Here is a 16839-nt window from a genome sequence, read left to right as displayed (position 1 = left end):
ACGCTGTGCGCTTCGTCCTGTTCTGCTTAATGAATTATCAAAATGTGACCCAATATGGTAAAATACGGCCCATTATTAATAGAAAGTTATCCCGATTAACAATACATCCGGTCCTGTTACATTTCACAAAAGTATTAACATTACGATAAACGATACACATGCAAGTTCTATTCAGAAAATTAGCATGATACATTATATGTGTCGGTATAATATTTACGTATACCACTTATTTAGAATATACGTCCCAGTATATCAAGAAATTTGTCAAAATTTTACACGATGCACATATCAAATTATTTAAAAATGATCAAATTCTAAGAGTGTGTTTGAACTGAACAAAGATAGTCAGAATCGCCAGGGCTAGATACAGGAAAGGCAACTGGTAAGAAAGTTGGTTTGATGTTTTCAGTTCTCGGACACCTGAAACAAGAAAATGGCAATAGTGTTATATTAACGTAAACACAATTATGATATAACGAACCTGCTCCCTGAGACAATTATGAAAATGTCAAAGAGAACACGACACTTACGGCGACACACTGCGTAAGTATGCCTTTTGATCGGTCTTAAAATAGACCGCCTGCTGGCGCTGTGTTCGGCCAGACGTATAACTAGTCATGTGACAACAAGTTATCGAACGGGTGAAAAATACACACAAAAATAAAGATACAATGTGGGTTTGGGTCCGTTTTTTACGTTAGATATATGCTGATCAGCGCATATATAGTTAATATTAGGTCTATAACAGTGTGAATATCGGTATCAACACACGATTTTTATTAATTACACACTGCACAGTACTGTACATATGGGCGGCTACTTACGTTACGAACCGACTGTTTCAACAGATCACAACACGTGAACAGATTTATTGAGAATATCATTTTAATTAAGCTTAGATACCAATTGGAAATAAGAGATATTGGTTGTTGATTGTGATATGCCCTTGTACAAAACGTCGTCGGTCCGATTGCATCACCGCACCGTGCAGTCAGATCTTTTGTTATCGGAGGTAGAAAAGTATCAAACACACACGGAACAACGACACTGACCATTACACTAAAAACAGACGAAGATAAGCACAAATTAAAACACTTTACCGGCCGTAATGTTGAAGTTTACAGCGACCGATGTATGATTGAATTGGTGACCGACCGATCGCGAGTCGCACGCGGATGATTTATAACAGCACAGGTAAAGGTAAGCTGGTGCCGGTGGACCATGAACACCGGCTCCGCGGGAGGTGTGAAACCCCGTGCTGCTCTCGCCGGCAAGAAGGGGTGCCCGAGGGCACAAATAAGAAAACATCTGAATTTTACCCAACATATCTGAATTCCAGCATGCAAATCGGAATTTCATAATACTTATCTGAGTTCCCCCCAACTTATCAGAATATAAAATGTATATCTGAAAAACTAAGACTTTTCGGCTGAAATTCAGATATGTATTTTAAAACTCAGATTTTTCGCCAAAATTCAGACTTTTACAGTTACCAGTGTCATAACACTACACAAATCATGTCAGTACACACATGACCTCATAAAACTACACAAATCATGTCAGTACACACATGACCTCATAAAACTACACAAATCATGTCAGTACACACATGACCTCATAGAACTACACAGATCATGTCAGTACACACATGACCTCATAAAACTACACAGATCATGTCAGTACGCACATGACCTCATAACACTACACAAATCATGTCAGTACACACATGACCTCATAACACTACACAAATCATGTCAGTACACACATGACCTCATAACACTACACAAATCATGTCAGTACACACATGACCTCATAACACTACACAAATCATGACAGTACACACATGACCTTATAGAACTACACAAATCATGACAGTACACACATGACCTCATAGAACTACACAAATCATGACAGTACACACATGACCTCATAACACTACACAAATCATGTCAGTACACACATGACCTCATAGAACTACACAGATCATGTCAGTACGCACATGACCTCATAAAACTACACAAATCATGTCAGTACGCACATGACCTCATAAAACTACACAAATCATGTCAGTACACACATGACCTCATAACACTACACAAATCATGACAGTACACACATGACCTCATAACACTACACAAATCATGACAGTACACACATGACCTCATAACACTACACAAATCATGTCAGTACACACATGACCTCATAAAACTACACAAATCATGACAGTACACACATGACCTCATAACACTACACAAATCATGTCAGTACGCACATGACCTCATAACACTACACAAATCATGTCGGTACACACATGACCTCATAACACTACACAAATCATGTCAGTACACACATGACCTCATAGAACTACACAAATCATGTCAGTACACACATGACCTCATAACACTACACAAATCATGTCAGTACACACATGACCTCATAACACTACACAAATCATGTCAGTACACACATGACCTCATAGAACTACACAAATCATGTCAGTACACACATGACCTCATAACACTACACAAATCATGTCAGTACACACATGACCTCATAGAACTACACAAATCATGTCAGTACACACATGACCTCATAAAACTACACAAATCATGTCAGTACACACATGACCTCATAACACTACACAAATCATGTCAGTACACACATGACCTCATAAAACTACACAAATCATGTCAGTACACACATGACCTCATAACACTACACAAATCATGTCAGTACACACATGACCTCATAACACTACACAAATCATGTCAGTACACACATGACCTCATAAAACTACACAAATCATGTCAGTACACACATGACCTCATAACACTACACAAATCATGTCGGTACACACATGACCTCATAGAACTACACAAATCATGACAGTACACACATGACCTCATAACACTACACAAATCATGTCAGTACACACATGACCTCATAAAACTACACAAATCATGACAGTACACACATGACCTCATAGAACTACACAAATCATGTCAGTACACACATGACCTCATAACACTACACAAATCATGTCAGTACGCACAATGTCAGTACGCACAATGTACACTTATTGTTTACACAGAGTAACAGTTCCTGATGGGATTGATGCTGTTCTAGTGAAAAAAACTGTGTAGTGTTGACTGCAAACTGGTTAAAAAATGGACCCCTAATACAGAAGGCTTATACCACCAACATGAGTATCCTATAGTATAGGTCAGTATTATGGACCAACTACGGACAATGCCTTACTGATAATAAAGATCCTACATCTATTTCTGGTTTCCTCCTTCATTAGACCCTCACCCCTCCATCTCGGCCAACAACATTGATTAATATAAGTTTATAATGTAATTTCTGTTGATTTATATAAGTTTATAATGTAATTTCCGTTGATTTATATAAGTTTATAATGTAATTTCTGTTGATTTATGTAAGTTTATAATGTAATTTCTGTTGATTTATATAAGTTTGTTGATTTATGTAAGTTTATAATGTAATTTCTGTTGATTTATATAAGTTTATAATGTAATTTCTGTTGATTTATATAAGTTTATAATGTAATTTCTGTATCATGATCGGTTTCAGGAGAAGCATTTATAATAATTTTTTCAACATGGTGGACTTAACAATCACCTAGAACATGGTATGTATATGAATTTCAGTAAAATATTGATTTCAAAATGGTAGGAGTCTTTTTTGACCAACTTTAATGCCACATAGGTCCAATTTTAAATTAGGATCAACTATCTGTTATGCCATCCTTTCCGATGATATATCCTTTCCTATGATATGTTTTGAAGAGTAGAGATATTAAGATATTGGTTACAGGCAGATAGACAACATGCCATGATATAAGCTTTTCTGTTTACAACCAACAAAGTTGAAAACAACTACTGTCTGAAGAGTTAATTCTTAACTTACAGAAGTGAAAATAGTTCAGTTTGTTCTTGTTACTTTCCCACCACATACCTTTTCAATCTCTGCATCTATCTGTTGAAGAAGGGCAGCTTTCTCGTCTTCAAAACACGTCCTGACTGCCTGCCCCATGTACAGGTACATGACACCCACCAAATTAATGGCTGAAGTTCTAATAGCCTGTAAGAGAAGCACCATCAGCTATAGTCATTTACTAAGGTTTTACAGCATTTCTAGAACTTTTCTTAATACATTCATTAACCATAATTTACTTTGAGCAATCAAAGAAAAACTGAAAAAAAAAGAAAAAAAAAAAAAAAATTCAGCTTAAAATCTTATTAGATGTAGAAATATCTCAGATAATTTAACAATCAATACCCTGACAAAGCAATAAATCCCCCACCCTATTATTAAGCTATGGTGCAACATGTGTAAGAATTTACCCAAAACCATATTCTGGAAAAGTCTAGACGTAATTTAGAGATCAGTCCCTACAAGCTAGGTAATATAACAATATGGATGGACAGAGATAGCCTACTTGATGCTACCCCAAAGTTAAAACTACTATAAAAGTCTGGAGGTAAGTTAGAGATTAGTCCATGGTCCCTACAATCTAGGTAATGTAACCACATGATGTTACCCCAAAGTTAAAACTACTATAAAAGTCTGGAGGTAAGTTAGAGATTAGTCCATGGTCCCTACAATCTAGGTAATGTAACCACATGATGTTACCCCAAAGTTAAAACTACTATAAAAGTCTTAAGAAATTAAATGAATGAATAACACTATACAGTTTCCACTTGTAGTATTTATGAAAAACTAAAATTTGTAAGAAGGAGGATATTTGTTCTTACAAAATAGAACTTACAGGGTTTGTAGCTCCAAAAGATTTCTTTATCTGCACCACCAAAGGTTTGGCATTTATTCTGAAACAAGACATTACAATTATAAATATAGGATAATATAAAATTAATGCTCTAGACGAAATCATCAATATAACTGTAGTAGGAATTTATAGAGTACCTATATTTCCCTTGCACCAGAATGCTCCAGTCAATTAAATTAAAATTGTCTCATTCAAAAACAGAAGGATTTTCAAAATTTACCTGTATATCACTCTGACCCACACAATAAGTCCTACCCCAGGACATATATCCTTCAATATACATCAAAGCAATGACCTTTGCCAAACTTTAAATGAATTTACTTCTTAAGGCCTTCAGACAGAATGGTTATGTTGACAGACAGATACTGACACTTGAACTTACGATGAACATCAGCTCAGATGAGCTTAGGATTACGATAAATTATCCTGTACACAAATTCAAAATGTTTTCATTACACCATGAATTTTGAGTAAAAGGCTATAAAAGTTAAGAATTACTAATATCTACATTGGCATGGCACCCCCCTAACATATATCATAGAGGGAAGTGGCATTTATCAGACAGTAAATAGCATTACGTGTGTGAACATCTACAGTATATCAGTCAAAATGACTCATCAATTAATTGACTACACTATCAGAATGTACATAAAACAGCAAAATGTGTCAGGAACTGAACAGTCTTAATATGACATTTTTAACTACAAAGCTGTATCAATGATAAGAACTATAAATGCCATATTAAGAAAGCTCAGTGCTTAAATACTTACTTGAAACCAAACTCTTTTATAGCATTCCCTAACCAATTCATACACTCAGAATTGTTCTTTGGGTTTTTCTGCTCAGATGCCAGTTTCATCACCTAAATCAAATTGCATATAAGATAATTAGGATTTAAACAAGACAATTTGGCAAATTACAGTCCCGAAATGGATATAAAATTATATGTGAAGAATGCACAGATGATGAATTTGTGAAGAAAAAAATTCTACACCCTGAACACTTGACAGACCTATTATATTCAATATCTCAATAATTGCATTAGGTGGTATGAATTTAAATGAATTCAAGAATATCATAAATTGCAGTAGGTGATATCAGAATTTCAATGAAAGTAAACCCATGATCCAAGTAAGAAGAACCTCATGTTTCAAGTAAGATGTTCATGTGACTAGTAGTGCAGGAGATGTAGCCCACACACACATTTTCTTTGATGTAGGTCAAACGACAAAATATAGGTCAGGATGACCTAGTCCCAAAGACCAATACTGCAGGAGAAAGTTTTTTTAGTTGTTGTAGATGTAACGTAGGACGAGCGTTGGATAAATGTTACCCCGAAAATTAGAACACAACTACGCGATTACAAAATATATATACAACATAAACAACAACAAGCATTGTTGGGATGGGAATCTACTATAGCTGACTTATTTCAATTATTAAAATGTGATTGCTTAGAACAAAGTGCAGATCAGCCACAACAGGTAGCATCAGTGGATACTTCACCTGTGCCCCAATTTGGCAATCAGCAGTGACAGTTGGATTAGTCACAGTTGAGTGGCTCTTTAAATTGACTCCTAGGGGTATTCTACTAATTAGTGTCACTGACCATAGCAAATATACCCCTTTGTTGAGCCTGGGTATTGGACAACACAGACTAAATTACAGTGGTGGTCAAAATGTGAAGCATCAGATTGACGCACTACATGCAAAAGTTGTGCGTCAAATTAAATTTTGCTGCATCATTGACCCAAGGTCTCAGGTTAATGGATGCCCTGAACTGTTCCAGTTATTTCATAGAAACAGCAGAAAAAGATGTTATAAAGTCTGGCAAAAGTGCCAATCAAACTTCCCCGAGCCCTCCTTAAGGCTTTAAACCTTTAACCAAGTTTGAACAAAATCCTTAAACATTTGTTGCAGTTATTGCATGGAAACAAAGCATGACCGATAGACAGACGAACAATGGAAGAACCGAAATTAAAAACCCACATTTTGGCGAGAGCAGGGGATAAATTGGTACAGGACACATCGCCTCACCAAGGTAAACCCATATCCTAAGTATGAAGTTCCAGTGACAGGTATTGTAGGAGATGGAGCCCAGACAAAATAGCAGAAGGACAGATCTCCCTGTCTACAAAGTCCAGGGACAGTGGGTTTTAATTAACTGACTACCTCTTCGCCCACAAAGTCCAGGGACAGTGGGTTTTAATTAACTGACTACCTCTCCGCCCACAAAGTCCAGGGACAGTGGGTTTTAATTAACTGACTACCTCTCCGCCCACAAAGTCCAGGGACAGTGGGTTTTAATTAACTGACTACCTCCCTGTCTACAAAGTCCAGGGACAGTGGGTTTTAATTAACTGACTACCTCTCTGTCTACAAAGTCCAGAGATAAGGCCTCGGCTATACAACTCAAGAGTTAAGTGACCTAACTCTCTGTCTACAAAGTCCAGGGACAGTGGGTTTTAATTAACTGACTACCTCTCTGTCTACAAAGTCCAGGGACAGTGGGTTTTAATAAAGTGACCTTTCTCTCTGCCTACAAAGTCCAGAGATAAGGCCTCGGCTATACAACTCAGAGTTAAGTGACCTACCTCTCTGCCCACAAAGTCCAGAGATAAGGCCTCGGCTATACAACTAAGAGTTTCCTGGACTGCCGCCCCATTCTTGACATCACCTGCTTTGTCCACTAGGTCTGACAGACAATACTCAGCAGACACTCGAGAAAACTTGGCATTTTTTGCTAAGAACCCAGCTACCTCCACACGAATCTTCAAAACCTGAAGAGGACATGAAAGGTTCTAAATTATGTTTACTACAAAACAAGGTAATTCTTCTTGTCTCCTGTTTAGGTATGTAACTCCAGGATATAAATGTTTTCATAACTGAAGCAGGTTCTATTATATGCAAAATCTTACTGACTAAAAGTTGCTGTGGAAACAAATGCTATAAATACTTTCCTTAGTCAATGTGATACCAAGGCTAATATTAACTGTTTGATTACATGGGTGATGAGTTACATGCATTTACTGACATTTTTCTACAAAGGCAAATATCAATATATTGTTAATAACCAAACTTTAATCATTCCCTAAATTTCTTTAAATGTTTTTGGGCTAAAGTGCTACATCTCAATAAATTCAACAAAAATAACTGAAATAAATGAATTCATGTCAAAGGAATCATTTTGTAACACGGAACGACAGCTGACCTGGAAGTTAGTATCCTTGAGACCAGGTTTCTTACACAAAGTCCGCAGTAAGGCCTGGCAGGGTATCTCGTCTTTACTCAGACTTTTCAATGTCTGAAATCACAGAATGACCACATTAGTTTGGTTCCTTTATCATTTTAATGAGTTCTTCCATTCAAAATCATCAAATTTCCATAACTTCAAGCATACATAACTAAGAATGAAGAAAACACTAATCAGGCATCCCACCATTAGGATTACATATCACGGTATCTGCTATTGACAGGTAAGTCTGCTTTCTATTTTACTACTTCCTTTTATCCTAACATCAATTAGTGCAATCATTTTCATTGTCAGGAGAGCTGATCCAATTAGGTTTAATTTAATCAGGACATTGTTCCATAGCTATGGTAATTATGCAACCTAGAAGTATATTGTTGATGTGCAAGAGTAATCGATTAATTTCGAAGTAAATCCAACATGGCGCCACCCTATTTAGCTTGAGCTGAATTACAGTTAATATATAACATAAAGGGCTTACTGTAGCTATTTTCTCCATGCCGGCTAACCTCTCCTTCCAGTTGGAGCTTGCTAACTGGGCCACTGTCTCAGTGGACAGTACCGCTGTGGCTTTCTCCTCTACGGCATCATCCTGTCAACAGGAATTCCAAAGGTCATCAAACATATCAAGTCATTAATCAACCCAAATCTATCACTTAAAGATAACTTAAATACCCCAAGGTCATCACAAATGTAAAGGTCACAAGGTCATCACAAATGTAAAGGTCACAAGGCCATCACATATCTCAAGCTCAACATATACCTCAGTCATCACAAATCTTAAGGTCACCATGAACCTCAAGGTCATCACATATCTAAGGTCAACATGTACCTCGAGGTCATCACATATCTAAAGGTCATCATGTACCTAGAGGTCATCACATCTCTTAAGGTCATCACAATCCTCAAGGTCATCACATATCTAAAGGTCAACAGGTACCTCAACGTCATCACATTCTAAACATTAAAATAATCCTACATTCTACAAGTTTGAAATCATTGTGTCCCAGTAAAATCTTCATTTAGGATACTGATGTGTTTTAGAAGATCACGACAATTTTACAAAGTCACCATGGAATACCAAAAAATTAGGTTTTCTTTGACAAAATATAAATATGTGTGACAAATGGTAGGTACCTCAGTAAATTATAGTAATTTCTATTGCTATGTTTTGTGTGCCTTACCGACAACACGTTCTCCGTAAACTCATTACTTCCTTCCCCAGCTCCTCCTTTCTTGTCCTTGCCTTTGGCTGCTGCTTTTGCAGGGACTTTCTTTTTTGCTGGCTGTAATAGTAAAATTCAACAATATTTCTCATGATGAATTTAAATGAATTTAACACAGTAATGAAGTTTGTAAATTTTTTAGTAAAGCTGTTTTTTAATGTTGACATTTTACAATGAATAGTTATATATCCTATCTATCATAAGTAAAAGTTGACTCAACCCAAATATTTCCCTTACTCACCCCTCCTTTACTGGCAGCTGGTTTTGATGAGGCAGACTAGGAAAGAAAGATCAGACAATAGTAAAATGACATAGTTGTATCTTCAAGTCAATATATAATTTCTTTATAACCAAATTTCAGATTAAATGTTTCAGATCATTGTAAGTAATCATTTTCATCTTCAAAGATATAGTAGTAATGTGTAACAATTTAAATACAAACAGAACAGAAAAGAACAAGACATCCATGTAAAAGTAAAATTCCTTTTACAATAAGAACCAAATTGTCACATTAAACTAGAATTACAGTAACAACTTCAAAATCTTGTCCCTATACTATTATTTTCTGTCAGCATCACAAAAACTAATACATTCATCATGAATACTTCTGAAAATGACAAACATTATTTCAAATAAATTTAATCAAAATCGCCTTTATATCCATCCATAAGCACAATTGTAAAATAGGAAAACAAGTGGAACCAGCATCTGATAACTGATATCACCATTATACCAAATGCAGAACTCAATTTATCTTTATCTAATTTTTTTTTTTCTCAATATCATGATTAGTATTTACTTACTGTGCTCTTAGCTGGTGCCGTGCTGGGTCTCTGTACTGGTTTAGGCTCTTCCTTCTTAGGTTTTGGTGCAGCAGCTGCACCCCCACTACGAGGTTCTCCGTACATAGTAAGGAGGACAGCCGCCTGACAGCACTCCTGGATCTACAATCGACAAACCACATTTTCAACAACACCTTCACAGGTTGTCTCCCTTATGTCATTGATCCAGGCCAGACAGCCGATGTAATGAATGTTTATGTCATTGACCCAGGCCAGACAGCCAATGTAATGAATGATTTTGTCATTGATCCAGGCCAGACAGCCAATGTAATGAATGTTTATGTCATTGATCCAGGCCAGACAGCCAATGTAATGAATGATTTTGTCATTGATCCAGGCCAGACAGCCAATGTAATGAATGATTATGTCATTGATCCAGGCCAGACAGCCAATGTAATGAATGATTTTGTAATTGATCCAGGCCAGACAGCCAATGTAATGAATGATTATGTCATTGATCCAGGCCAGACAGCCAATGTAATGAATGTTTATGTCATTGATCCAGGCCAGACAGCCAATGTAATGAATGTTTATGTCATTGATCCAGGCCAGACAGCCAATGTAATGAATGTTTATGTCATTGACCCAGGCCAGACAGCCAATGTAATGAATGTTTATGTCATTGATCCAGGCCAGACAGCCAATGTAATGAATGATTTTGTCATTGATCCAGGCCAGACAGCCAATGTAATGAATGTTTATGTCATTGATCCAGGCCAGACAGCCAATGTAATGAATGTTTTATGTCATTGATCCAGGCCAGACAGCCAATGTAATGAATGTTTATGTCATTGACCCAGGCCAGACAGCCAATGTAATGAATGTTTATGTCATTGACCCAGGCCAGACAGCCAATGTAATGAATGATTTTGTCATTGATCCAGGCCAGACAGCCAATGTAATGAATGATTTTGTCATTGATCCAGGCCAGACAGCCAATGTAATGAATGATTTTGTCATTGATCCAGGCCAGACAGCCAATGTAATGAATGATTTTGTCATTGATCCAGGCCAGACAGCCAATGTAATGAATGATTTTGTCATTGATCCAGGCCAGACAGCCAATGTAATGAATGTTTATGTCATTGACCCAGGCCAGACAGCCAATGTAATGAATGATTTTGTCATTGATCCAGGCCAGACAGCCAATGTAATGAATGATTTTGTCATTGATCCAGGCCAGACAGCCAAGTAATGAATGATTTTGTCATTGATCCAGGCCAGACAGCCAATGTAATGAATGTTTATGTCATTGATCCAGGCCAGACAGCCAATGTAATGAATGTTTATGTCATTGACCCAGGCCAGACAGCCAATGTAATGAATGATTTTGTCATTGATCCAGGCCAGACAGCTGATGCAATGAATTGTTTATGTCATTGATCCAGGCCAGACAGCTGATGCAATGAATGTTTGATATTGTTAAGTTATAAACTGGTGATCATTTTCATGTTGTCAGAAATAAAAGATCCCAGGCATAACCTTTTAGTATGATACAGTTTTAAGTTCCACAAGCTTATTCATCTTACATTTATTAGTATTATTCAATTGATTGGTTTAACAGTGTATTTTATGATTTTAAAAGTTAATTCTGAAATAAATGGTCCCTTCAATACCCAGATAACCGTTTGCATCTTTATATTGTGGAGGTTAAAAAATTATAACTTTAAATATTTTCAAAATATACTAGACAAATTAAGAGGCCAATCTGGCTATGAATTTGCCTATTCTCTCATAACATTCTGATGTGTTATAGACTGTCTTTCTTACCTTCTGCATCTTGATGGCATCAACATCGACAAGGAATGGTGCTACGTGTTTTTCAGATACAACCTTCATAGCCATCCCCAAGGCTTCATATGATCGCTCACGCACATCAGGGACTGTGTCATTACATGTCTGTTTAAAACAAACTCATGAAATTCACAGCAAATACTTTCTTTTCCTTGAAAATCACTAAATTGGTCTCAATATTTCATTATAATAATTATCCTTACAATGTTCTATGTTCACTGCAATTTTATGATAGTATGTCAAAATTATACTGAAGGAAATATTGACAGGAAAACCCAGGCCAGCTGAAATGTTCTTAACATCAGATTCACAACAAAATAATACATCTCTGGATATAACTTTTGATAAACATTTTCACTCTGATCTCAGATCACAAAATTTCATGTGAAGAAATACCTTCAGCAGACTAGCACAGAACAGCTTCAATAGTTTCTTGGGTAAGGTGCCGAGAGTTGATCTGGCAAAACATCTTGTAAGGAAATAGGCGGTCTCTCCTTTAATGGATGGGTTCTTATTGTCTAGGGCTGCCACCAAGTCCTCAGAGATAGCATCTAATGTTGTCTGTGAACAACCAGACAATTCATCTATTAAAATTCTAACAAGGCCTCAGAGATAGCATCTAATGTTGTCTGTAAACTACCAGACAATTCATTTATTAAAATTCTAAAAAGGCACATATTTCTGAGGGCTATTCCATACAAGTGCAATCAATGATTGCGAAAGCTCACCGGCGGCAGCAATCACACTATGCATTCATTTTTTATCTATGTGTAAGCATGTCATTTTGAAATTGTGTGTCACATAGTATCGCTCCTAGACCTCTAATTGATGTATAAACCAAATAAGAAGGGTGTGGACTTACAAGCTTTTCAAAACTAACCCCCAAAATCTTTAAAGTGAGTTTTTGTGTCAAAAAAAGTAAGTCCACTAAATAGTAAATGCCAGAATGCCATTTTTTTCTGCATGATTTGCCACAGCATCACTCCTGGATATCTAATGAATGTATAAACCAAATAAGAAGGGTGATAGGTGTATACTTTTGGACTTAACCCCAAAATTTTAAAGTGAGTTTTGGTGCAAAAAAAGTTAAGTCCACAAAATGGTAAAATAAGAAAAAATCACAATTTTTTTCTGCATAATTTTGCCATAACATCACTCCTAGACCTCTAATGAATTCATTAACCAACTTAGAAGGGCCTGAGGTGTATACTTTTGGACTTACAAGCTTTCAAAAAACTTACTCCAAAAACTTTAAAGTGGGTTTTCGTGCCAAAAAAGTTAAGTCCACAAAATGGTAAAATGAGAAAAAATCATAATTTTTTTCTGCATAATTTTGCCATAACATCACTCCTAGACTTCTAATGAATTCATTAACCAACTTAGAAGGGCCTGAGGTGTATACTTTTGGACTTACAAGCTTTCAAAAAACTTACTCCAAAAACTTTAAAGTTTTGGGGTGGGACGCCGACGCGACAGCATTAGCTCTCGGTTACTTGTAACCGGTGAGCTAAAAACTGGACATCATTTTATCTATCAAAATTCTAACAAGACACATATGCTCGAAGGCTATTCCATAGGATTACCTACCGAAAGAGAGGAGTCCTGATTTGTCAAACAAGAACTGTGAGAAGAAGTGATTTAAACACTACCACATAAGCTGCCATTTCTCCAATACATACCATACATGTCTTTATTCTGGAGTACTCCCATTGGATATATATTTTAATGGGATAGTCCAGATACTGAATCATTTATTTTTAAACAAAATCTGAAGTATTACCGCATTTTGTTGTTATCAACGTTTTCTGTTTTCATTGATATTTTGTTAATCAGGACAGTTGACTACTTACACCAACAAATGCAGCATCAGCAGCTTCACGGAGAGGAACAACCACCGTCTGCTTCTTCTCCTTGAATTTCTCTAGGATAACTTGTATAGTCTGTTAAAACAAACTTAATTAATCAAGACTTTGCAAAAACATTGGTTGCTGACCATGAACATTTGTTAATATCAGATTGTAGGAAATGTTACTGTCTAAGTTGTACACTTCTTTTTCTGTACTAAAATACAAGATACTGCCTTAAGCTATTTTTGGTTAAATGTCTTCAATGAAGCATTCAGTTTCATACAGAAGTCTGCCTCAATATATCGTGTGATACAAGTCATAGGAGTAACACAGTATCTAACTTCAATACAAGAGGCCCAGGGGCCTTAACGGTCATCTGACTCTAAATTAAAACCCTTATATTATTGTAGTATGCTTTCTCTGTAGCAAGTATATAGTGGCACTGTTGGCTATGGTGGCCATCTTGGATTTCTGACCGACCCAATAAATAATAACACTTGGTCTGGACCAACTAAGGATAATTTCTGGTAAGTAAGAGCTGAATCCAACCGGTGGAATTTGAGAAGAAGTTTGAAATAGGTGTTGTTCATGAAAACCATGATTGCGCAATCATGTTACAAAATGGCCGTCATTGCTGCCATGTCAAAGTTTTTACGAGGCCGAAAAAAACAACAACACTTAGTTTGCCCTCCTTCCTTAACATTCTCACAAATTTCCAGCTCAATGACACCAGTGGAACTGGAGAATAAGTTTAAAATGTGTTTTTTAAGATTGCGGATATGGCGGCCATCTTGGATTTCAGACCAATCTAAAAAATAACAACACTTGGTCGGGATCATCTCGGGAACAATTCAGGCAAGTTTCAGCCCAACAGCACTGGTGGAACTTGAGAAGAAGTTTAAAATGTGTTTTTCAAGATGGCGGCTATGGCGGCCATCTTGGATTTTGGACCGACCCGAAAAATAACAACACTTGGTCAGGATCATCTCAGGATCATTTCTGGCAAGTTTCAGCTCAATAGCACTGTTGGAACTTGAGAAGCTTAAAATGTATTTTTCAAGATGGCGGCTATGGCGGCCATCTTGGATTTTGGACCGACCCGAAAAATAACAACACTTGGTCAGGATCATCTCAGGATCATTTCTGGCAAGTTTCAGCCCAACAGCACTGGTGGAACTTGAGAAGAAGTTTAAAATGGGTTTTTCAAGATGGCGGCTATGGCGGCCATCTTGGATTTCGGACCGACCCGAAAAATAACAACACTTGGTCGCAATCATATCAGGATCATTTCAGGCAAGTTTCAGCTCAATAGCACTGGTGGAACTTGAGAAGAAGTTTAAAATGTGTTTTTCAAGATGGCGGCCATCTTGGAATTCGGAACAACCCGAAAAATAACAACACTTGGTCGGGATCATCTCAGGATCATTTCTGGCAAGTTTCAGCCCAACAGCACTGGTGGAACTTGAGAAGAAGTTTAAAATGTGTTTTTCAAGATGGCGGCTATGGCGGCCATCTTGGATTTCGGACCGACCCAAAAAATAACAACACTTGGTCGGGATCATCTCAGGATCATTTCTGGCAAGTTTCAGCTCAAAAGCACTAGTGGAACTTGAGAAGAAGTTTAAAATGTGTTTTTCAAGATGGCGGCTATGGCGGCCATCTTGGATTTCGGACCGACCCAAAAAATAACAACACTTGGTCGGGATCATCTCAGGATCACTTCTGGCAAGTTTCAGCCCAGCAGCACTGGTGGAACTTGAGAAGAAGTTTAAAATGTGTTTTCAAAATGGCGGCTATGGCGGCCATCTTGGATTTCAGACTGACCCGAAAAATAACAACACTTGGTCAGGACCATCTCAGGATCATTTCAGGCAAGTTTCAGCTTAATCCCACTGGTGGAACTTGAGAAGAAGATTGAAATGTGAAAAGTTTACGCACGGCGGACGGCCGACAGCGCACGGCAACGGACGAAGCATGATGACCTAACTAGGTTAATCTCATCAAGAGGGCATATGATAACCTAATCATACTTACATACAAAGAATAAGGGGCATACTTCTTTCGGAGACCATTGGCAAGTCCTGCCATACATTTAGCGCCAACAGAGACCAACATCACATTTGTATCTTTACCAACCACCTGTCATCAGAAAAATGTCAGATTCAATTCATAACATCAAACAACTCTGTAAGAAAGCATCATTTTAAAATTACTCGTGTCCTCTTGACTCTTACAATTAGTGGTATCCTATAGACTATAAGAATCACTGATACGTTTCCAAAAAGAATCACTGGTACGTTTCCCTCTACATTTCTGGTAAGAAGGTAGTATTTTTTTATATCTTTTAAAAGGGTTATACTGAAAAGAAGCTTTCTTGACTATAAACAATTGAAGATGTCAATAAAAAGTTTTAGAGCCGTTACAAAATTATGACTGGTAGGGATACTTGGCCTTATTGACTTCACTGGAGAATTACCCATTTAGTATACACTTACTTTGATCAAAGTCTTCACCAAACCACCGAAATCTCCATTTGCAATGCGGGGGCTGTCCGTCAACTTCTGGAGAGCTTCCAACACTTCCTTCCTTTCCTGCCACTTTTTAGCTTCCTACATAAAAATGAAGAAAATTCAATAATATATTTTGTGAAAATATTAATCTTACACACCATGTCAAGACAGGTTTTACAGAAAATATGACACACCTTGTCCGACAGGTTTTAAATGTGAAATACAAGCTTAAGTAAAAGACTATAGGTATCCTCTCCACATGTTTTAGGACCTCTGGTTATAGGTCCCCCCCTCCACACTTAGATAGAGGATCTCTGAATTTATAGATCCCTCTCCAGACTTAGTTCAAGTATCTATGACTATAGGCCCCCTCTCCAGACTTAGATCAAGGGTCTCTGACTATATATCAGCTTTACACACTTAGATCAAGGATCTCTGACAACAGATCCCCTATACAGATTTAGATCAAGGATATCTGACAACAGATCCCCTATATACACACTTAGATCAAGGATCTCTGACAACAGATCCCCTATATACACACTTAGATCAAGGATCTC

The 16839-nt window shown here is 37.1% G+C and overlaps 1 protein-coding gene across 1 annotated transcript in view; it reads right to left on the bottom strand.

Moving 5' to 3' along the window:
- The window catches only part of LOC117336886 (cytoskeleton-associated protein 5-like), a gene marked incomplete at its 5' end in the record, with an annotated part of 46384 nt that extends 30006 nt beyond the window's left edge, over positions 1 to 16378 (bottom strand). The window contains 14 exon segments of the mRNA XM_033897626.1: positions 3979 to 4104; positions 4793 to 4850; positions 5581 to 5672; positions 7405 to 7590; positions 8022 to 8114; positions 8542 to 8652; positions 9245 to 9346; positions 9528 to 9563; positions 10090 to 10230; positions 11899 to 12027; positions 12319 to 12483; positions 13773 to 13862; positions 15804 to 15908; positions 16265 to 16378. Coding sequence (XP_033753517.1) covers positions 3979 to 4104; positions 4793 to 4850; positions 5581 to 5672; positions 7405 to 7590; positions 8022 to 8114; positions 8542 to 8652; positions 9245 to 9346; positions 9528 to 9563; positions 10090 to 10230; positions 11899 to 12027; positions 12319 to 12483; positions 13773 to 13862; positions 15804 to 15908; positions 16265 to 16378 — 1548 coding nt within the window.
- Between the last annotated feature and the right edge of the window lie 461 nt (positions 16379 to 16839).

The sequence above is a fragment of the Pecten maximus genome, chromosome 10 (genome assembly GCF_902652985.1).
Source record: "Pecten maximus chromosome 10, xPecMax1.1, whole genome shotgun sequence".
In the NCBI taxonomy this organism is placed as follows: Eukaryota; Metazoa; Mollusca; class Bivalvia; order Pectinida; family Pectinidae; genus Pecten; species Pecten maximus.
This window is presented reverse-complemented; position numbering and strand designations above follow the sequence as displayed.